At 29.2% G+C, this 23,844-nt stretch overlaps 1 protein-coding gene across 2 annotated transcripts in view; it reads right to left on the bottom strand.

Moving 5' to 3' along the window:
* The window catches only part of LOC107442658 (adenylate cyclase type 10), a 75,654-nt gene that overhangs the window by 32,581 nt on the left and 19,229 nt on the right, over window positions 1-23,844 (bottom strand). For both annotated transcript variants that reach the window (XM_043041379.2, XM_071178444.1), the window contains 14 exons: window positions 23,511-23,600; window positions 19,835-19,987; window positions 17,651-17,749; window positions 17,461-17,499; window positions 16,044-16,187; window positions 13,573-13,775; window positions 12,540-12,591; window positions 10,771-10,856; window positions 9,464-9,611; window positions 7,149-7,180; window positions 5,593-5,705; window positions 3,703-3,779; window positions 2,410-2,596; window positions 734-928 (listed from right to left, as the gene is read on the bottom strand). In XM_043041379.2, coding sequence (XP_042897313.2) covers window positions 734-928; window positions 2,410-2,596; window positions 3,703-3,779; window positions 5,593-5,705; window positions 7,149-7,180; window positions 9,464-9,611; window positions 10,771-10,856; window positions 12,540-12,591; window positions 13,573-13,775; window positions 16,044-16,187; window positions 17,461-17,499; window positions 17,651-17,749; window positions 19,835-19,982 — 1,523 coding nt within the window. In that variant the 5' untranslated portion in view covers window positions 19,983-19,987; window positions 23,511-23,600. The remainder of the gene's footprint in view (window positions 1-733; window positions 929-2,409; window positions 2,597-3,702; window positions 3,780-5,592; window positions 5,706-7,148; window positions 7,181-9,463; window positions 9,612-10,770; window positions 10,857-12,539; window positions 12,592-13,572; window positions 13,776-16,043; window positions 16,188-17,460; window positions 17,500-17,650; window positions 17,750-19,834; window positions 19,988-23,510; window positions 23,601-23,844) is intronic.

Genomic DNA, 23,844 nt, shown 5'->3' with positions numbered 1-23,844 from the left:
TAAGTTATTGAATAATGAAAATTTTCTAAAAGATTTTAATTTATTAAAAAATAAATCTTAGAAGATTTCGTTGAAATTCAACGTATCTAAAATTTAGCAAAATATGTTGCGAATTATTTAAAAAAATAATAATTTTTTAGGGTACTTTTTAACTTTAATATTCCGAAAACTTCCAAGCCATGAAACTTGATTTTTTTTTAGAACAAAGTGATTGAATTATAAAAAAAAGTAGCAGCAAAGACACTTAAACGCGTGTAGTTTTTGTATTGTATAGTTCTCTATTTACAATAAAGAATTTTTCATTAGGTAATTAATCAGGGTGTTCCGTAATCGCCACCTTTGATATGTATTTTAGAATCTTTGTCAAAAAACTATAAGTAAATTTATATTTTAGCACAACACAAATAATTTTAAGAAACAAACACAATTCAAATCTAACGAATCACTAACTGAACATTAAAACCTGTTTAAATGCCAAAAGAAGAAAGAGTTTTTAAGAGATTTTAAAAAGAAGTAGAGTTTTTAAGAAAGAGTTGAAAGATGGGTTTAAGAAATATTACTGAATTTCTTTAAGCAATTTAAACTTTTTTGATGATTTTTGTTCCGTTTCTTCCTGGTTTAAGTACTGATTTCAGCACTCAAATATACATATTTTTTCAATTTAATTCTTTGACAAGTATTCAGAAAATACATATTTAGACTGTGATTACAGAGCTTGCTAAATACATCTTACTTGAAGCCCAATTTCCGTGACTGCTCCATAGCCCAATTGAAAAAAATTGTTTTTCCTGATCCCAATTTTCCAGTGATGATAATTAAAGGAAGGGTATCTTTTAAATGAATTATATCTGTTTTTAATTTCAACATAGCTTCTTTGAAGTTCTTTTTATCTTCTTTTCTCCCGGAGCAAATCGCGTCCGGTTTGAACCTAAGAGAAACATGAATTAAGCAAAATTTATCTCACCACATTCAAATGTGCTAAATTACAAGTGTAACCTGCAGAGGGTTACAGTGTTAAAATTATCGTACGTAATCGTGCACATTTACAGTATTCTTCATATTGGGCTGATTCGAATCACATTATTTTGTATTTTATCTTATAACCGGCGTTAAATAGCCGAGCCAATCCTGAATTTACCACTGTCAATGTTCAACTCCGTAGCCCTGTAATTTTTAGCCCAAACCAGAAGACAAGGGAACTCCTGGATCAAAAATTGGGACATACTAGCTTTCGAGAAGGACTTTTTGATGGAACTAATCCGCATTAGTGTTACAGGGAGAGGAAAACCACGAAATACTCTCATGGTTAGCCCAACGTCAAAGGGATGCTGACCCATGATCAGTCTACAACTGGTGATATTTTACGCCATCTGTGGTCGTTGCGTGCTGGGGGCAGAATTCGTATCGACCAGCCAACGCTGGAATTCGAACCTCAGTTTCCACACTGGAAGTCGAGTGCTCTATCCCCTAAACCACAGCGACTCAAATGTATCCATTATTAACTTAAAACGAAAGATCTCCAGAAAAGTGAAATGAAACTTCCTTTGCGCGTTATAATAGAAAAACTTAACGCGATTCGTAACACAAAGATTTATTTATACTTCTTTCACTTTATTTATATCAATTATTAGCTTGTTTCACATATATTAATGCTGACTTTCAAATGATCTCAATTCTGCGTAGTGCATGGAAAAGTATTCTGGCCTTTTTTACCAACTGTCCACTAGGTAACTGACGTGTATGTCTTGCTTTCTTATATGCTGATTTATATCAATGATGATTCTCTCGAAAATAACCTCAGTTCTGCACTGATTCTGCTCAATGAATGTAACAATATTCAGCCTTGATTTACAGACCACCCTCCAGGTTACTGAGGTGTATTCTTTGCTTTTTTTCATGCCGTTTTATATCAATGATGATTCTCTCGAAAATGACCTCAGTTCTGCGTTGGTTCTGCACAACGAATGTAAAAGTATTCAGCCCTGTTTCAGAAACTATTCCCTTGGTTACTGAAGTACACATCTCTTGCTTTTCCCCCCCTAAAGTTTCCCTTTCAGTTATTGTTTGGAAACTGCCCATTTCTTTTAAACTTATTTTAAATGTTTTGTGACTCCCGGTAGTCCTGACGAGAAACGTCGTGTTCTCTGTGCTCAAAATGTTTTGATTTTTTTAATTTCTACTATTCAGCAGAAGTTTTAATTTTAAGCATATCTCATATTAGATTACACGAGTATTTAAATGCAAGAACTGTTCAGTTTAACCTTTCGATAAGATTTCAGCGATTGCGTACTATTTTACAGCTGTGCTCAACTTATGACTACAGGGAAGTGAAAATATTAATAACCATTCTATTATACGATCTGAAAAAAATAAGGATGATCCTAACTACGTAATTAATAGTAGACATACTCGTCCGGTTCTACTTGCACTTTGAATATTGTCTGGTTTTTTATGCGTCTTGTGTTCTCCTTCACAGCTTCAAAAATCTTCCCTAATGTTCTTCTTGTTACGAAAAATATATTGATGCCACAAATTATCTCAAACTCTGAATAGTATCGGATTCCTAAGTAAGAATTATTAATTGGCAAACCTAGAACTAAAAGCAAAGCAATTAAGGACGTAGCTTTTCAAACATTGAATTAAAATTAACTTCAGGACGAAACTGTCACAAGAACTTTTGAACTCTTAATTATAAAATTTTATTAATTTGTGACATCAATATATTTTCGTAATCGTCTTGTTACGAAAAATATATTGATGCTACCAGTAATGTTCGAAAAATATATTGTAAGCAATATTAATTGACGAACTTGGTACTAAAAAAGTGAGATGATTAAGATTTTTAAACATTTAATTAAAATTAACTTCAATGCAAAACAGCCACAAGAATTTTTGAATTCTTAAACATGAAATCCTAAAGCTTGTAAAAAATAATAGCGAAAATAAGCTATTATATGGCTCTAACTACACTGTTAGAAATTTGTCGGAAGAATGGTTAAATAAAAATTTATTTAATTGTTATTTCACCATATTCAAACAAAGCAGTCAAGTAGCTATAAATAAAATGGTATTCAAACTGTTAACTGGGAGAAAAATCGTGTATAACTCTCATTAATGCATAGATGGCAGCACCATAGATCTGCTTAACAAAAAAAAGGCTAGCATTTCCGATACGATAGGTATCTACTAGAAAAACTAATGAAACCACATTCCGCTGCTAATGTATATAAAAACTTTTTTTTGACCGCAACTTAGCTTTAATACTCATTTTCTAACAAAAAGCCTAACACCTAAGTCCAGTTAAATTTGTTTACGATTTTGATATGCTAATTGTAAACGATTAAAAAACCCGTTTAGTTTCATATTCATGGTTTTTTGAACATACTAGTATACTATTAAAGGTAAAAAGTGTTCTTTACACTAAACTTTATGGTTAATTGGTGGGATTGCAGGTTGCTTGTTATATTATCGTAATTTTAAAATGAAAATTCTAACAGTGTATGATGACTTTACTCAAAATTTTAGGAGCGAAAAATAATTCGTACTTTCTTTTATGAAAAATATTATTATAAAAATAAACAAAAAAAGCTGGTAGCTGATAAACAATTCTTAAATAAATATTATTTAAGGATATATGAGAGCTTTTATTTAAAAACTGTCACATTTACAACATTAAAAATTGTAAAACAGTCTAAAACTTACCGACGCATATTTTTCGAATTGGAGGACCAAGAACACCACAGAATGCGATGCCCGAGAAAATTCCTATAGTTACTCTTCTGCAAGGAAGCAATATTTAGTAATTTAAACAAGATAATTTAATAAAATACTTTAATTTATAAATTTCATAGAATTCCCAAAATTTAAACGAAAATTAGAATATAGGTTTAATAATGTTTTTATTGCTTTATTGTATAAATTGAATTACAATCTTTCTTAAGCGACATTTGTAAGATAAACCATTTTTCTATAGGTAAGTCTTGGTCCATGATTTTAACCATGCTGTTTTGACTTTGATAGTTAACTTTCATGTTATTAGTTGAATATTTGAGAGAAGTTTTTCAATAATAAAATCTGTGCCTTTAGGTTGAGTTTGTAAACACATGCTTACATATAAGGCAATTTCTTCATAAATGTATACGTTTCCTATCTGTAATTACTAAACTCATGATTTTAAGTTAAACTCCTTTAAAACAAACCTCCCTATAAGCATTTGCCTTCAAACACAATTTTTATTGTTAGTCGAATTCAATGATTACACAGTGAAGAACAAATGTTTTGTTGCATTTATACAATTACTTGGCCTTACCTAATTCGGATGCATTAATCTTCAAATCTGAAATCAGTTTTTCTCCTGAAGATGCAGATTTTTTTTAATGATATTTTTAATCTATTTTTTGTCGAAATGCACAAGTTAGTAACTTAATTTATAACAGAGGGATACATAAATGTTTCGATAAACTCATCATCAGCACATTAAAACTGCATAGAAACCCATGCCTGAAATAACGTCTTACGTGGCTGGGGGCACTTTCCTATTATGACCCGTAAAAAAGCTTACGAAGAATACGAAGAATCTATAATAGGAAAGTATCCCCAGCGGTGTGTGGTGATATTTTGAGTATATTTTTGAAGTTTTAATACTGGTTATGTGCCAAACACCCTTAGTTTGTCAAAACATTTATGCACAACCCCTGTTATTTATAGTTATTTTTAACGTTTATAAATTTGTACATTTAAAAAAATATAAAATAAAAACGTAATTTAAAAAAAAATTGCAGTTTGGAGAGAGAAATCGATTGTATATTTGAATCCAGCAACACGAAAGTATTTAAGATCTTTAAAGGAATCTCGTGCAGCAAGAATTTTTTTTCCTTCCGTAATTGTTGAGATATTTGTCCATTTTTTATTTCTTTTATAGTTTTAAATTCATTGCTGTTTTCTACAAGGAATAGTAAAAATCAGGAAACTTTTCTCACAAAACTGATATTTCTCCTCTGTACACCTCTATTTGATTCCAGGGTTATACTAGGAATGTAGGTAAATGTAGAGACTCTTGATTACGAGTCACTTAAAAATTGAATTATTTCAGATTTGACGGAATTTTAAATTACTATTATTTGACTGCTATTATTTCCACTATTGCTTGAGATAGTAAAATAAGGCATTATTTTATGATTGTTATTAGATTGAGCTATAATTTTTTTTATCTTGGAATTGGCCCAAGGAGGATTTCATTATCACTTATAATACAAGCGGCTTTGAAGTTTGAATCTCGGGTGATTGCTTAATTCGCAAACTGACGCCAATCAGCATCAACTACAGTGCTAAAATAAATCTAATTATGCAACAGTTATATACAAAATATGGATTTTAGTCTGTCAGGCAAATCCTGGTAGAATGTCGTGTTTTTCTAGTCTCTGTCACGCAAATGTCAATGCATATTTCGTATATTTAAACAAGCCGAAAATATCTGCTCTCCTTTCGCATAAATTTCGTACAAAGTAGACTTCGTGCAAAGTAGACTTTCGTACAAAGTAGTCTAATAATAATCAACGGTTAAATAAAAACATGAAATATTATGTTACTTACACATTTTGTTTCCTTAAAACTTTCACAATATCTTGCGAGCATAGAATAGATCTCACAGCGTCATCATTGTGTTTCGCACCAGGATATCCAAAACATATACTTACGGTAAAATTCTGTAATATATATATCATATACATATATATATATATATATATATACATATACATATACATATACATATATATATACACACACACACACACTCACACACAGGGTGATAATTATATATTGAACGATATGAAATAAACGTTAATTGTTTAAAAAATACTGAAAGAATAAACTTTACTCGACATGTAAACGTCACACGAGATATTTAATTTTATAACCGTCGTTGAACAACGATCCGATTTTGTATTTTATGACAACTCATGTTCAACTCCGCAGCAATTGAAACTTTGAACCCAATACAGAAGACAAAGGAACTCCTGNTTTGATGACCTAAAAAATGTGGAGCGAATACGGCCATGAGACGCATTGAGCTTTCTGTTGTGGTGTCCACATCCTCACTTAAAACTTTTCAGCCTATTGAAAAAAAACTTTATTAGTTGCAGTAATACATGCAAAAGACAGAATAAAAATATCTTGTTTATGTTCGAAGTTATGAATTTTTGAAGTTGTAAAGATAATTTTGGAACACCCTGTATATATATATAAGTAAGAAAAATAGCATGAATTAATTACTTCTAAACTTACAAAATAGTTCTCCGAGTATTTCTTGAGAATTTCAAAACAATATCAAAAACTGAAAGTGTCTCTCATTATTGTAGGGTAGCGTAAACATGATTAATTTACTTAGATATAAAGGATGTCAAAATCGATTTAAATTAAATATATAAATTCGAAGAATAAATTGAAAACATAAATTTATTTATCACTCTAAATATAAAACAAATTGACGCAAAATGCGTGCAAATTGGTTGTTTTGCTAATGAATTTCATTAATAATCAGTTGAAATATTGAATGAATAAATTTTGAATCAGTAACTGATAAAAAAAAACACATTAGGGGTTGCAAGTCAATATTTTAACGAGGAAAAACCAAAAACACTATTAAAATCTGTCGTAGTGAAGGAAAGCAGCTGTAATTTACATCAAAACAGGTTTGATAGGAGTCTAAAACTTAAAGGTGTTACTAATTATAGTCACTCAACTCTGTTTGTTTTCTGCTATCGTTCCTTTTCTTCGCTCTGTTAAATATTAATTTTTGACTCCAAATGTGGATCTTTTACGTTTCCATTTTTGTTAAGGATTCCAAAAGTTCATATTTTTGTTGAAACAGTTTCAATCGAAAAAGGTCCAAAAAAACTCTCAACATCCAAAAAAAGAATGAAATTAATGAAAAAAACGAAAATAACGAAATTAATAAAAGAAAGAAATTAACTCTTCAGTAGGTCTCAGTTTTATGAAGTTAAAAAAGAGGTAAGTTTTTTCAGATACCTGTTAAAGTTGGCATAAATGTTAAATGATTACAGAAACGTTAAATGTTTTTATGTTTCAAAGAGCCGTTCTATATGAAAGGCTAAGAAATACTGTGACTGTGTGTAAATAAGACTTACTAAATCAAAGAAGAGAACGTTCCGAAGGATGCCTAAAAAGGAAATATAATAAGAATGATTATAAGAAAATATACATTTATAATTTATCATAATTTTTTTGCATAATTAACCAAAAAAATTTTAATGAATGACCAAATAAATGTAATCCATAATCCCAAAGTAATTAATTTAGTACTATTTCTGTTAAACCTATTAAACTTTCATGTTTGCTTAAATTTTGAATTTGAATTTTTGCACAGGGTGTTTGTTCCCTAATCCTCTCTCTTAATACACATTTTAAAAATACTTTACAAGAAAAAAAACGGAAGTCAAAACCGTATGCGCAGTGGGAGTGACAAATTTTTTAAGGAAAAATAGAAACAAAAACGGTATAGAAATCAGTCGAATCTCAAGCAAGAAAGGCAAAAGACACATACTCAAAACCACTTTGATCACCTCATTTGACTTGGAAGTGTTTCTATTAATCCCATTTCAACTCTTTTCAAATTCTTCTGGCAATCAACTTCGCTTGAGTGTTTTCAGCTCGCTCAGCGTGATAATGATTCTCTATATTTCGATAACGGTTTTGTTTTGTTTTTCGCTTACACATTAATTTGTGATTCCTAATGTGCATATTTTTTATGACTTCAAGGACTTAAAAAAACATCAAGGGAGTTCATTACGGAATTTCTTGCTTACAATTTAAGATTCGTGTATCCAAATATAATTCTATGTAATAATGATATTTTTTAACTTGTCAATGACTTTTAATTATTTAATTTGCAAGTGCTCAATTAATTTTTTAACTGTAAGGCTTGAAAGTTTTTACAGTCTTTTAATCTAGGTATCGATCTATTCTGTACAAAATCCAAAATTTGTCAGAATCGGTTAAATTGTTTTTGAGAAGAAAAAAATTAAGTGACATCCATGAAAAGGAGAAACACAAATGCGAAATTAGCATTAAGAAACTTAAACTTTCGACTACTCCCCCTACTGAACTGTAGGGACCAAATTTTACAAATTGAGGCATGATTGAGGTCAAGCAGGTTTTTGTATCTGAAAATGAAACTTAAAATAACGACTACAAAAGAAAATAACCTATTTTAGGTTAGCTTTTAAGAATCTTAGTACTTGGTAATCTGTTCTTAAGATTAAAGGGTAAGGTGTTCCGTTTTATATTTTGCGTACTGTACATTATTACAAGATAACAGTGTAAAAATTGTATAGTAGCTTAAGAACTTAGGAGTATATTTAATTTATCTGTATAATTTATGTGTTTTTTTTGTTAAATAGTTTAAAAGGATATTATCTGAATATAATTAATTTTGAATTTTCTATTGTTAACTTACAAAATATAACTACTAGATTTTTTTTGGAAATATGATTTGCTCAGTATTATCTGTACAGGAAAAACAAGCGCATGAGAGGGATTAAAGGTTGATCTTATTTGAATCATAAACGGCATCACTTGCATTACTTTGCACATAAAAAAATAAAATTTAATGTAAATTCCAAACTGATCTGTGGAATTTTTTTTTATGCAAACACTTGAAAATTGTACATTGGAGTTGCTTTCATCAAAGCTAAATAAAAATGTTTCAAATACAAATGTTTTTTATGTAAATATTTCTTGTAAATACAACTCTTGTAAATAAACTTTCCTGTTATATAACCTCGGTCGATGTACTGTAAAATAATCCAGATCAAATTACGGTAAAAAATCTGCACTTTGGTTGCATTATCTGTAAACTCTATTTTACCCGTGAAATCCATTTTTACCGTAAAATATTATACTGTAACTTTTACAGTAGTATCCACTCAAGTAGAATGATACAGTGATCATATAATAATTATTACCGTAAAAATTACAATATGTCATATTTTTTGTTAAGTAACATTTTCCAGAGAAAATAGATTTTATGATAAAAAATAACGACACCCTGTGTGCTGATACTTTTTACCGTAATTTGATCAGGAATTTTTTACTGTGTATATTTTTAAAAACTTAAAGACATGGTTGTTGAAGTGTACTATACCAAAAAATATTAAGGGACAAAAGTTTTTATCAATTATTTATTACTGTATTTTTTGTGTTTTTTTTTTGTAAGAGAGCGATGAGAATTCTTCCACTTGCAAAGTGAACGGTGATTTAAAAATGGCTGGGAACCTTCACAATAACAATACTAAGCAACAATACGATTTGGGAACTATTTGGAAAAATGTGTGATGGAATAATTCAAGGACGAAAATGGAAAATTACCCCAAACTTTACTAATTTTAGTTAATAGTTCCGTTGTGCAAATTAAAGGATTTTGATAATGGTTTTAATAATTTACCTCCACTTTTCTGGATGATATCTTCAATTACTAGTATTACATTTTGTAAAGAGTCAGGATTAGAAATGTTTAGATTGTGAAAATGAATTGCGACTGAGATAATCTGTGAAACAGATGACATGACTTGCACTTGTCCATAGGTTCGAGCCTAAAAAGAAATTATGTATTCGCCATTATCTATTCCATCTAAAACAATTGCTCATTTTATCCCTTTTAATATTTATTTAACAATAACAAACGCGATAAAATGCAACATAATAAAATAAACTTTCTAACAAATACACTCCTGATTCGAGAGCATTTGTTTTGACAGTTTGATTTGATGACGTTTCATTAATGTGTTATAAAGTGAGCGCTCAAGAAGAGATTATGGTAGTATACAATGGTATTAATTTTTTACTTTATTATTGAACTCATACTTTACAACACCTTTTTACTAATTTTTTCTCTCTCATTTGAACGGCATGTTCATCAGAGGTACTTTGTTGATAAAGTTAACTTATAATCATTCTATATAACTCTCTCTTTGGACAAATATTTGTCATTTTAAAAAAACATTTATGATAAGGAATACTTTCTGTTCCATATTTAACTTTTGCTAATGTTTTAATGCTAAAAGTTAATTAGAATTTTTGACTATATAAAGTCAACAAAATTTAATTTATTTATTTAAACTAATGTTTAAACTATTTATTTATTACTAATAAAAATGTTTTTAAAACTAAACATTGTTATAAAAATATCCTATAAAATATTGCACGTTACTTCCAGTCAAACACAAGCTTAAAATGTATTACGTTCTAAATGTAAATTGCATTCCAAGACTACTTTTGTTGCAAAAACTGTTTCTTGCAAATAATTAGGAACACAATTATCCGATTTTGGCAGAAATAAAAAATGAATAAGGTGAGAGGCAATATTTCAACTTTTAAATAAACAAAACATTTTAAGCTTTGCAAAAAAATATTTGTTTGCAAAATTTATAATGTTTCATTAATAAAAATTGTTTCATATTAAAGTGTGAAAAAGTAAAATGTAAAAGATGAAATATCTTGCATTTAACGCTGTGAATTAATCCTTATGAAATTCTTGGCCATAGATGGCGCCACTGGAAAACAAGAACAATCGCACCCCTTTGCCTTATCAGGCATACGCAACAACAACAATTAATTCTTGTGAGACGAGATATCTCAAACGTTAGTAATAAATGTGTAAAATTAGGAGTAGGTAACTAAACTAAAATAAAAATAATAAATTAAGAAAAATAAAAATCTTTATAAATTAATAAAAAAAAACTTTGTTCTTACTTGGTCATGAGGTGTAGGTAAATACTTCCATAAGTACGTCGCCAGTTCTGAATCAGAAGGTATTGAGTCCCTCTGCTTTAAGTCTCCTAAATACATAACAATTCATTTGTATTTATTAGATACTAAAATGAACCAATAAACACAATAATAAAAACAGATATATATATATATAGAGAGAGAGAGAGAGAGTAACATTTTATGGGATATTATAAATATCCCATAAAATGTTACTGTCAAAGTATGAAATGCTGCCCCAGCAAAAATTTCTGTAATGTACTGAATGTAATGTAATATTGTAAAGAATTCTCAGTCATTGTATAGAACATTAAATTCTTGGAAAAGTTTGATGTATCAGAATAAATATCAGAGTAATACCTAAACGTAGTATGGAATGTCTTTTAATTGGTTATTCTATAGAATGCTTAGACAATATGTGAAATATTAATCGCTTCATAGTGTATGACGGCCGCTTCTAAGCACAACTCTATTTTTTATTGAATTAAGAAACATTTATATTTTAATTTTTTAAATTTATATACACCCACTGTTTCCAGATTCAACTTAAAATGAATACTAGTTAAACTGATACTGAAGTGCTATATATGAACAAGTAATGGTATACTACATGCCATAGTTTCTGTCGATGACCGTTATGAGTATCTAAATTATAGATCACTGCTCAATCGGAGAAAAGCAGGGCTGGGATAGCCAGGTTGGTAGGACGCTGGGTCCATGTCCAAGGGGTCGTGGGTTCGTTCCCCGCTGGTCGAAGACTCCCTGTGTAGTGAATGGTGACTGATGCACGGTAAATCTGTCGAGTCACAAAGTCTTCTATGTTCCCATAAAAAATCATTCCTCTGGGGGTACTGATCGAGGAGTTTTCTTGTCTTCTGGATTTGGTTTAAAATTACAAGGCTACGGAGTTGAACATTAGTAGTCGTACACCTAAAATTTTGTGGGATGTTCAACGACTGTTATAAATAAATAGATGAATAAATAAAATATAAAAAAAAATTGGAAAAAACAAATCTTATGAATCAGCTTTCAGCTTCAGGAATCACCTTTTAATTTCTCATAAAGAAATTTTCCCTTTATTTTCCCCAGTCATTCTTTAGTATATTTAAGCATGATAAATTTCATGCCCTCTTTTTGGATTTTTGCTGACTAGATATTCTATAGAATAATGGATTTCAGAAATTGACCAGCCATTTAAGGCATTCCATATAATGACTAGAAATTATGCAGAATGCGAGATTTCATATATTGGCGAGATTAATTAAAATTATTTTATGGAATGATTAGGTATATATCATCAATGTATGAAATTTTAGAATGTGAAATTTCATACTTTGATGATAATATAAATATTACAATTTCTAAGTTTGGAAACAAGTTTCTAAAATTAAAAGAAATACTTTCTTAAGCTGATGAATAAAAAATAATTGTTTTTAATATACAATTATTCACCAATTTTTCAATAATTACTTCAAAAAATTTAAAATCTATCTTTTTTTAAATTCTTATATTTTAAGATTATTTTGACTGTTTTAATAATTGTTACATAATATGTTTCTTGCTACTCCTTTGATTAGAAATCGTTTCGTGTTTGATCCTTAATTTAGTTAAATGGCTAATGTAGTTCCAACTACTTTAGTTTATTTTGTAATCATAGTTCCGTTCACATATTATCAAATCAAATAACTATTCTGTATTATATTTCTATGCTCCTTAAACAAATTATGGAACATTAAATGAAATAAACATCATACCAAACATGCCAGAAAGTGACGTGAGGCTTTGAACCACTTTCCCAGAATATACCTAAGTAGTATATAAACAATAAAAAACTGTGAAATAAACATGTATTATCAAAATTAAGAAAAAATCAAAAACTGAAGAACCTAAGTAATAAGAGTTAAGGGTATAAAATAATAGTAATAATAATAAATAAAGAAATTCGGAAATCTCTGAATATTGAGTTGAATATAAATTGATCTAATGATGGGATTTTAACGTGCTTAACAAAAAATAAAATAAACATACTTAGCCAAACTTTGTACTGTTGTCCTATCCAAAATATGGGAACCATATTTCTCCGATTGCGGCTTTCTCCTCTAGTTTGGGGGGGTCAGAAATTCGAATTCATCGAAAAAAGGTATGTTTATTAAGAGAAAGTACGCTTTGGTTTCTGGTTACGTAACTTAAAACATCATCTACACTAACTAATTAGAATATTTGAGGTCACCCTCGCAAATCATCAAGTCCTAAAACGTGAAGACTGGATCTTTAGATCAAAAGTCATTTTGGTTGATTAATTTTTTTAAATTTTGCGCACTGTTGAAAAAATAAAAACTGCTCTCATTTATTTTTTCCAGGTAACGCCCATTTTTATTGCCATCTTTATTGCCTGACTAAAAGACTACAAGTGTCTAATATATTCATGCTAGCAGATTAATCCACGGATTCACATGCCATAGCCCAATCTTGTCTTGCAGGTTCTAGATGTTGTAAAAGTTTAAAAATTACTAAAAGAATTTTTCCCGATTAATTTTATTTATAACAGTCAAACAATTTGAAACACTTAGGAATGTAATGTGAAATGTCAAAAACTTAAAATCTACAATTATGAGGGGCATCAAAAACATATTTGCTGAATGCAGACGAATTAAATAGTTTAAATCTGAATAAACTTCAGCAGATTTTGAAAATTTAATGTCGGACTAGGAGAATTGTTAGAAAAATTACATTATTAACCGAATGTTTGTCATGGTCAAAGGTAGAAATTAGTTAAACAGAGCTTACTTTAACATATTCATCTTGAAGAGTTTGAAACTTGTAGCTGTCAGATGAAGCTAGCTTCTCCCAGAATTTCGGAGATACAACTACTGCTCGTTGAATACAAATTGTTGACGCATGCAAAGACTCCTGAACGACATCTCCGACCAACACGTATCGTATTCTTTCTGCCCCAACAAAAAACATATTTACGTCACCAATAGAAATACCTGAAACAAATGATAGAACATTTTAGAAAAATGCCCAGGTCAAATTTTTATATCTAAACGGGTCTGGTTTTTACCGATCCTAAACGCAATAGTATCAAATATCTAGGAAGGTCTATTCTGATAGGACGAGCCAATCACATGATCTGATGCACAATTAAAAATAAAAATTCAGAGGTTTTCCTCATGAAATTAAGGAAAGATTATTTTTTATGCTTGGTTGAATCACTTTTAAAAATTATTATCATTATTATTATTTTTTGAAACTGATAATTGATCAAATTTACTTCGGTATTGGAAAGCGAATTTTATGCTTAAAGAGTGGGTACCTGTCTTTCTTAGAAGAGAAAGTACGTCTTTTGTTCCGACCAGGTTGCTCACTCACAAACCGAAGTAGCATATTCCTAAAAAATTGCTAAATTAAAAAAAAAAAAAAAAAAAAAAAAAAAAAAAAAAAAAGAACAAAATGTTGAACGTCACAAGCAGTTAACGTTTGTTGTCGCTTAATAGGGGAAAGTTAGTGACTTGAAATTTGGAGAGAAATGGATCGATTACAGAATTTTTTAGAGAAAAAGAGGTCGTAAACTTGTAAATAACAAATAATACAACGAAAATGATCAACACAGCAAGCCACACAATCCTCTCAAAAATGTTGTTTATATATAACATTTGTAGCAATGTAATGCAATGAAAGAACGTTTCGAAAAGTCACAAAAACTTTTTATTCCTCCTCTACACGTATAAATTGTTCTTTTATTAATTGTTAATATCTTTTATGCTTCTTTCCAAAAGGATTACATGCATGTTTCAGTTTGTTTTAAGGTCATGCAGATTAGGGGCAGAAAAAATTTTGTAAAAAAGCAAAGATTTAAAATGATCGTATGAAAATTTTTGATTTAATTGTTTCCTACTAAACATATTGCAGCTCACAATTCATTAGTTATGTGTTTCTTTCACATTACACTTTGGACTTTACACGTGCTCTCATCTCTTCTAGGAGGCTGACCCAAATCTTTGTACATGACTGCTTGTTGAACTTTTAGATTGGTAGAACTGTGGTGATGGCTCTGGAGTTAAGGCATTGAATTGCCATTGGGAAGAGCTGAGGTTCGATCCTTAGTTGCGTCTTGAAACTCGGCCATCTTTAGATCGATGGGTATCAGCTTATCTAGGAAGTAAAGGCGGCTCATGCGCATTGTTGGTACACTGCTACAGTCATGCCATTGGTCACAAAATTGTGAAGCCCTAATCTCCATGATCCCCCTGACCCCCAATGGATTATTGCAGGAATGCATTATTCTTTTTGCAATAGAAAAACCAACGTTAGCCACTAAAAAGTCAAAATTGAGGTTTCGAATATTTGAAATTCAGATTTCTAGACACTGGATATTTGGCATTTCTCTATGATAAGCTACTTATTTAAATTTTTTTTTCACATCAGTTTTGATCAGTTTTTTGAAATTAGATTTTAGCGGTTATTCTGTTAGCATTAAAAAGAAAATTGTTTCTAAGCCACTTTTCTCGAAATCTGTAGTAAAGTATTTGCTTTGTTTGTTCAAAGACATGGCATAGAAGAAAACCTGAGTACGCAAACTGATAAACACAATAGCAAGAGACCAGAATGACTTGAGGGATCGAGCCCTTATATTTGATTCAGGTTTCAATCAAGACAATGGAAAACATTGGATGAAGCAGCAGAAAGTGAATAGCTTCCAGTTTGACCACTGTTTGAATTCGCTGACCATGGTGCTGACACGAAGTAATATTAGTGGATGACAATAGGTCATGGATTACGCTGTAATAATTCCCAAATTAAATTTAAATAAAATGTATCGTCATTTTTTGCCGTAAAATTTTTAACGTAAAATTCTGATGTACTGTAGTCTTTACAGTAATAATTACCATAAAATTACTGAACCACTCTAATTAAATAAATATTACTGTAAAATATACGGTGAGAAACTTTGCGGCAGAAATGTATTCTACGGTAAAATTAACTTTACAGATGATGCACCCAGGGTGGCGGTATTTTTTACTGTAATTTAATCCGGAATTTGTTACAGTGTCGACTTATTATTTTAGAGTTAACAGTATAAGAGTTTCTTTCTTTTTCGTTTTCTGGTAACGAAACTGCGTTCAATATGGAGGCAAACCCTATTACATCCAACCAAGTTCTTGGTTAGGATATTCATCGATGGAGATTAAATAAATATGTTGCTAAGTATTTACTATTTAGTAGTTAAGTACTATTGTAAGTAAAATTGCACAAACCTATTAAGTTTGTTAAATTTCTTCCAAACTTAGTCTTGGTGTCATCATAGTTTTTCTGTATAAACAATGCTACATTTAAAACTCGTTTAGCAATATTTGCAGCGTTGTCGGGCTCTACAGTCCACATGCTTTGTAGGATTCCGTCTAACAGGAAAAGATGAAAAATACTAGTTGATGGTATTTATTTTAATACAAGTAATAAAAGAAATTTGTTGATGTTGTGATATTTGATTATGTTTGAAATTTTTGTGCTTACTAATTACGTTTTTACCTCTTCTATTTCAGATATTACGTATTTTTGACTTTTAATTTACTTACAAAAAAATTACTCTAACTTAATTTTTGACAAATATAACAGCAAGCTTGCTTCTTAGAAAGTCAAACTTAATTCGAGAATATGAAAAGTAATTTGCCGGTTATTTTGTAAGCCTAAAATTTAAATATAATAAAGTTTCTTTAACCTTTTAACGCAGAATTTCCATTTAACATAATTTTCAAAGTTTTTAAATTATTTTGTATTAATTTAGGTCAAAATAAATGAAAAATATTGTATTTAGAATTATAATAATGCATTGTAATGAAATACAGCATGAAAAACTGGTGTGAAACACCGTTAAAGGTAAAATTTCCAAATAAAATTTTTTTTCTTTCGAATTTGCAGGGATTAAGATTTAAATAGAGATGTAGTTATTCATCATTGAAATTTCTTTAATTAATAAAATCAATTATTAACAATATACGGGATTTAAACCAACTAATTCGTAATTTTTTCGTTCGCAACGAAAGGTTGTCCCAGGAATTCTGGTTTTTAAAAGTATTTTTTTTATTACCACACAGTTTGTGAAAAATACAAAACTGAGAAATAAATGGTTTCGTGCCATGCTGCAAGGTATCATGATAAAATGAGCAAATTTCACCGTATTTGCACTTACCATATTATAAAGTCATATTTTATTGTGGATTTTATAAAAATCATTAACAAAGCGAGTCGGTAAAAAAAGTACTGAGCTTTTTGCTTTTCCCATAGAGCCAGAAAAACATGGTAAGTTTTACCATATTCTGGTAATTTGACCATTCTTATTTTTCAGTGAGTCAGCAAATATACAATTAGAGATATAAAAGATGACAAGAACTACATTAAAACTTAAAATGGGACTACAAGTAAATAATAAAATAATATAATTAAATTATTGGACATATTATATCAACAAAAATTAAATTAAATTTAAATTTAAATTATAAAAATTTAATTTAAAGTATCATTCATAAGAAATAGTTCACCAAGAAAGAAAATATTGAAGATTCATATGATTATTTAAGCCCTATAACTAATTGATGCATGATAAAAGTAAACATAGTGCAACAGAAATAATTTGTTATTTTTACCTATTTTTTCTATACAAATATCAAAATTTACCTTCAAATTGTATAACATCACCTCCTCCAGTTTTAATACCTATAAAATATTTGTATGAATAAATTATTTAACAAGAGCTTATTCGCTTTGTGTTTTCATAAATTGAAAACAATTGCGTCAACTACATATTTATTCTCTTTTAATTTTGAAGAAAAATATTTATAAGTATTAATAATATTTTGGTACTTACAATTTATTAGGTTGGTTACATGTAAATCCAATTCTTCTGCTACTTGTTCAGCGGAATAAGTTATGCTAACAGAATAATAATCAATAATTTCAACTACAACTAAAATTGAAAACAAAATATTAGCTCTAGAAAAATAAAACTGAAATGAAAAGTTGTGAGAAAGAAACTCTGACTCTAAAATACATATCTTTAAACTATGAATTTAAACTTTTTAGGTGCATACAGAGTAGCGAAAGCAATGTTAAGTTACGATAACAAGTTTTAAAAAATGATTAACTAAACGATTAACAGGTTTTAAAAAACAATAAGCGACTATTTTTATTTAATTGAATAAAAGAATATAAATAGAACTAAGTCATATGTTTACTGTAATGTAAAATTAAGTTTTTTTAATGTATAATGCTGAACGTGAAGACGAATCATGAAAATGTCTCATTTTTCCTTATTATGAATTCAATCGATTATACGAAATTTGGAATTTGTTATTAACAATTATACAGTTTAAAATTCAGCGCATAGTTGTATTTCAAAATATATATGCATAATTTATAGCCGTTGTTTGTTTCAACCGTTATAAAACTGAATAATTAAAAAATAATAAACAATCTTTTAATGTGATATTTCATATGGAACTATATTTGGATCAACGAGTTTACATTCGAGAAAGAAAAAAGTTTTGAACCTAAACAGGTTTAGAAAAATGCGTACAAAATATAAAAAAAAGTAATAAGATTTAAGCTTTTTTAATTTCAACTGCTCCCTTGACTGAACTAATAGAACCATATATTGTAGGTAGATTGCGATTACCTTCTTATTTTGAAAGTTTCAAATCCAAATCTGTAAAAAATAATGATACTTCCAAAAAGTTTATTTTTTATTTGTAAACAATAATATCATTTGTACTAATTAATTGGTCTATTAAAGGCTTATCCCTTGAACCATTAAATTGCACGTTTAGTACCGGAAACTTCAATAATTAAAAAAAAATATTTTAGGATATTCCGTTTCATAAGCATGCGCAGTGTAATGTAAAATTAAGTTTTTTTAATGTATAATGCTGAACGTGAAGACGAATCATGAAAATGTTATATTATGAAACTATGAAATAAATTTTAAAAGTTACTCGAGAATAAATTATACATAAATGTTATTCAATTGAAAATAAACGGATACATTTTGTTTTTCCATACTACTCTGCAATAATTACAAGGGTGAATAAGTACAAGGAGCTTTTAAAGTTAAGACAATGTGCTATTGAATTAATTTCCTATAAAACTATAATTTAAATAAGAATAATTAGATACAATACACAGAAAAGTAATGACTATGGAATAAGTTTCATAATATAAGTGTAATTTATCTGTAAGCAATTGATGAAATTTCCTTCCTACATTGTTTTACTACCATTACCACATAGTAGGAAAACTATTTCTACACAGTTTTCCTACCATTTCGAAATAAATACTACAGAAGATAAGCAACTTGTGGTTAAAATTAAGCTACTATACTATAGAATAAATTGTTATAAAATACAAATCAGAAAATAACTCAACTTGGCCAATTTCAGGCTCAACAAATGTAACAATACTAAAAAGGAGAATATGTTAATTTATCTCATTTTTATTGTCAGGTTAAATTTGCTTAATTTAAACTGCATATTTTGCAGTTCAAATTTACGTAATATGCATTGAAAAAAAAATTCCCAAGGCGACTCAGGATGATAGTTCTTTTTACTGTAAATCCAATATTCACGTTAAAAAGTTTTAGTCTGGAAAATAACAATGAATGAATATAAAAAGTATAAGTGAAAAACCATTCATTCACTGCAAAAAAAGCTATTTCATATACCTGTACAGTCCCCTTACCCATTGTGCACAGTTTTAAAATCAGGTAAAACACGGTAAAAAACTGATCGTGACGTTATAATGGATGCGAGGCAAGCTATCATCGCCGTGAGTACTGCAGAGACTATATTTACAGCTTATAATTGCGTAATACCTGGTATCTCGATTGTTAAAATAATGCCGAGACAATATTTACAGCTTATAATTGAGAAACACTTGGTATCTCGATTGTTAAAATAATGCAGAGACAATATTTACGGCTTATAATTGCGTAATACCTGGTATCTCGATTGTTAAAATAATGCCGAGACAATATTTACAGCTAATAATTGAGAAATACCTGGTATCTCGATTGTTAAAATAATGGCAAAGAAGGTCAAAGTGTGCGGGCCGTCTTTTCCATCTAGCGGTCCTAGTTTTTCTTCTTCTGCAGCCTTTCTCACACAGTCAGGTACGAAGCAGGCTGATCCAATAGCTAAACATTCCATGGCATCTATAAACAATGTGTAAAAAATCATGATTTGCTATCACAATCTATTTACTTTTAACAAACTTAACACTTTTTAACAGATAAGTAATTAAACATTAAATAAATGTGGTAAGTTGAAAATAAAATCCGCCGTAATTTTGGAAAACTAAAACCGTAGTGGAGAAAGTTAGTAATACGGGAAATAAGTGGCATTTTTGCTTCTTGTCCAGCTATTTATTTTCATTTTAGTCTAAATTTTCGTTTATTTTTTTAATTTGAAATTCCTCAATCACACTTACTAAAGTAACCGTAAACAGTAAACTAAAATAAAATAATGTTGATTATCACCTTATCTAGCAATATATCTGGGCAACACTATATACCACTGAATTAAAATAAGTAGTATTCAAGGGGATCATCTTTAATTGAAGAACCTGCAACGATCTTTAATAAAAGAAAAATATAGATTTACTGTTTCGACAATTTTATAGGTAAATAATGCTCGCAAAGAATAATAATTTGAGTATTTTTCCAATCTAAGGAAGTAGAATTTAGTTTATTATGGTCAACATCAATCAGGATTAAAATTAATATTTCGGAGAAAAAAATTCTGAGAAATGATATTTATCTTAACAATGAGGAGAATACAAAACTGAAATATTAAAAAACAATAGCGGTTGTAATAATTTGGTTCCTAAATGTCGTTACATAATGAGTGACTACGTTGGAATAAGAATTTAATGAAAAGTTCTGAAATTAATAAAATAACAGTATCAGAATTAGAATCTGTACACAAATCTTTGTGACAGCTATGAATAAGTGTAAATTATTTCAATTAAAATAATATTACCTTACGCAATATATCAGGGCAACACTACATACCACTGAATTAAAATAAAAAATATCTGATTAGTTTATCAATAGTTGAAAAATATACAACGATCTTTACTAAAGGAATAAATTGACTATTTCGACACTTTTATAAGTAATTGATGACCTAAAATAGTAATTTGAGTATTTTTCCATACTTAGGAAGTTGAATTTAGTTTATTAATGTCAACATCAACCAGGATTTAAATTAATTTTTACGAGAAAAGAAAATTCTTAGAAAAGCTATTTATCTTAGCAATGAGGGAAATACAAAACTAAAATATTTATTTACAATAGCGGCTATAGTAATTTGGTTTGGTTTCACTGTATAATGAGTGACTACGTTAGAGTAAGAATTTTATAAAAAGTTCTGAAATTAATATAATAATAGTATCAGAATAATACTAATAAAATTATAGTATCAGAATCCGTACACAAATTTCAGTGACGGATGAGAATGAATGTAAATTGTTTCATTGGTAATGAATTGCTTCATTTCTTCAACGGGTGGCGAAAGTTAAGAAATGCATGCTCATTTCACTCAAAACCGGCAGGAGCAGATAAAATTTTAGATATCGGATGTTAAAGAGAAGATAATTGTTTCTCCCCTGGATGTGACAAATTTAAAAAAGCCACACTTAGAAATTATGATATATTACAAAAAAATGAATGTCAGTGCGGGGAATATCGGTTAAGGTTTCAGCGAGTAGTGACCTTTAACCTTAAAAAACATTAGTACAAAAAATACCATGCAATGACCTACACATCACTATCGAGGTATTAATCCAGTCAATCTGGTTATTTTAATGATATCCACAATTTTGGCAAATTTCTTAAAAATTCAAACCTACACATTAATAACGTTGTCCTGACGTTTCAATGTTTCGGGCCGTTGTTTGGTAAATGCATGTGAGATATACATTACATTGATGTTTGTTAATATTTACAGCCATTACCCGTGACACACATTGTATTTGGTATTTATACATTAATATAAAAATATAAGCTTGAATTTTTTCCTTTTAAAGGAATGAAGAATTTGCTGTCATGGGAGAAGAGTTTTCTTTAGTTTTATAACTAACCTAATTCTGAGTTTACGACCATCAATGAACTTCGTAGTCTTGTAATTCTGAACCCAACTCAGAAGGCAAGGGAACAACTGGATAAAACATTAGGACAAACTAGCTTTCATAGATGATTTCACGTCATTATAATTTACTCAGCACTGAGAATGGTGCGAGCCGGGAGCAGAATCTTCGCAAGCCGGCCACCGCTGGGATTCGAACCCGGGAAACCTCATTGGGATTCAAACGATTTATATGGTGCTGGTTTCTAAATAATGCAAAACCGATACATACAACCAGTTTTATTTTAGTTGTCGGTCATTTTCATCTCTTCGGTCAAAAAATTACGTGACATGATCGACAATAACCAAAAGAATTTAGCTTGCCATTAGCATAAAATTATTAATAATTATCGCACTATTTACCAGATAATTTCATATTTTGATTGAAAGGTATTTTACTTTTATATTAAATATTATCCTAATTTCATATTTTCGCCTTTTGTGTTTTTTTGTTAACTTATACAGTGATATTTTCAGATAAATATTACCATAATATAAAAGTGGTATTTTATGAAAAGATTTATAAAGTATTTTATGGTTACTAAAGACCCTAATATAATGAGCACCACAAATAAATCAAATATTTAAAAATTCTATTAAATTGTATTTTAACCACATTTTAATTGAAAATACAGTTAAAAACATACAAAATAAATTTACAGTGCAGAAAAAAAAATAATTGAAACACTTTGAATAACTTTTGATACATACTAGGACTTAATGGTTCGAGGGTTGACCTCAAGCATGCTACTTAGCTAGTGCAGACAATAAAGTTACGAAATTGGATACGCACGTATTTTCTTTGAAAAAACATACTTTTTTACGATTGATTCGAATTTCTGATAGCAGAAATATAGGTGGTAGCCACAATCATAGAAATATGGACCCAATAGTTTGATTTGGAGAGTGGACGAAAGTTTGAACTTTTTATTTCAAATTTAACTTCTTGCATATGTTGCCATGTCTCGAGAACTTTTAAACCAAATTGAAATTTTTTCCCAAAATTACAAAACTCGTTTATCAAATATAATTCCATGCAAAAATAAATTTTTAATAATTATTTATTGCATTAATTTTTTTATTTAATAATGGTGGAAGAAGTTTTGAACTTTAAAGTGTACACTTTTATTAATTATTTTAAATAATGTAATAATATATTATAAAAAAAAATGAGTGAAATAGGTTGAATAGATTCTGATAAATCGAATTTTAAATACCCGACTTTTGACTTTTTTATCTGTCACCCTGGATAACTTTTGATCATTGGATCAAAAGTTATTTAGAGTATCTAATTAAAAACTTTTTTTGCACTCAACACAAACAGATGTATGCTCCTTTATTTCTTTTAGTGAAGTTTTTGTTAATAAAGCAAATTGAGAATTGTCCAGGGGAGCTGAAAATATATTGAGACGAAATAGGTTGCTTCCAAATTACATGCATTAAATAAAATTCATTATGATTTATTGTTTTTTACTATAGACAGATATCGGCAAAATATAGCATGGAAATAATTTACATGATAAAATTATTGAAGTGAAGATTTAAGCTCACCAGAAGATGTTTTCGGTAAATCTGTCAAAGAATTTTTGGACGCACCACCTCGGCAACAATCGCAGCAAACTTTCTTTAATCCTAAGAAGTCTAGAATAAAAAAAAATAATTGTGCAGGACAAACAAATCACTCTTAATAAAAACAAGTTATAAAGGGATTTTTGGATACCTACTGATTTAAAATATTTAGTGAATAATTAATCTTAACTTTTGAAATTGTAAGGGTACCCGAAAACGTATATTTATTCTGAAAAATTAGATATAATTTTATAGATTGAATATTACTATTCTAGCAAGCATAAAAATGGCTATCGAATTTGGACTATTTCGACAC

Source organism: Parasteatoda tepidariorum, chromosome 1 (genome assembly GCF_043381705.1).
Source record: "Parasteatoda tepidariorum isolate YZ-2023 chromosome 1, CAS_Ptep_4.0, whole genome shotgun sequence".
In the NCBI taxonomy this organism is placed as follows: Eukaryota; Metazoa; Arthropoda; class Arachnida; order Araneae; family Theridiidae; genus Parasteatoda; species Parasteatoda tepidariorum.
Note: the sequence above shows the minus strand (reverse complement) of the source record. Positions and strands in the feature narration are given on the sequence as shown.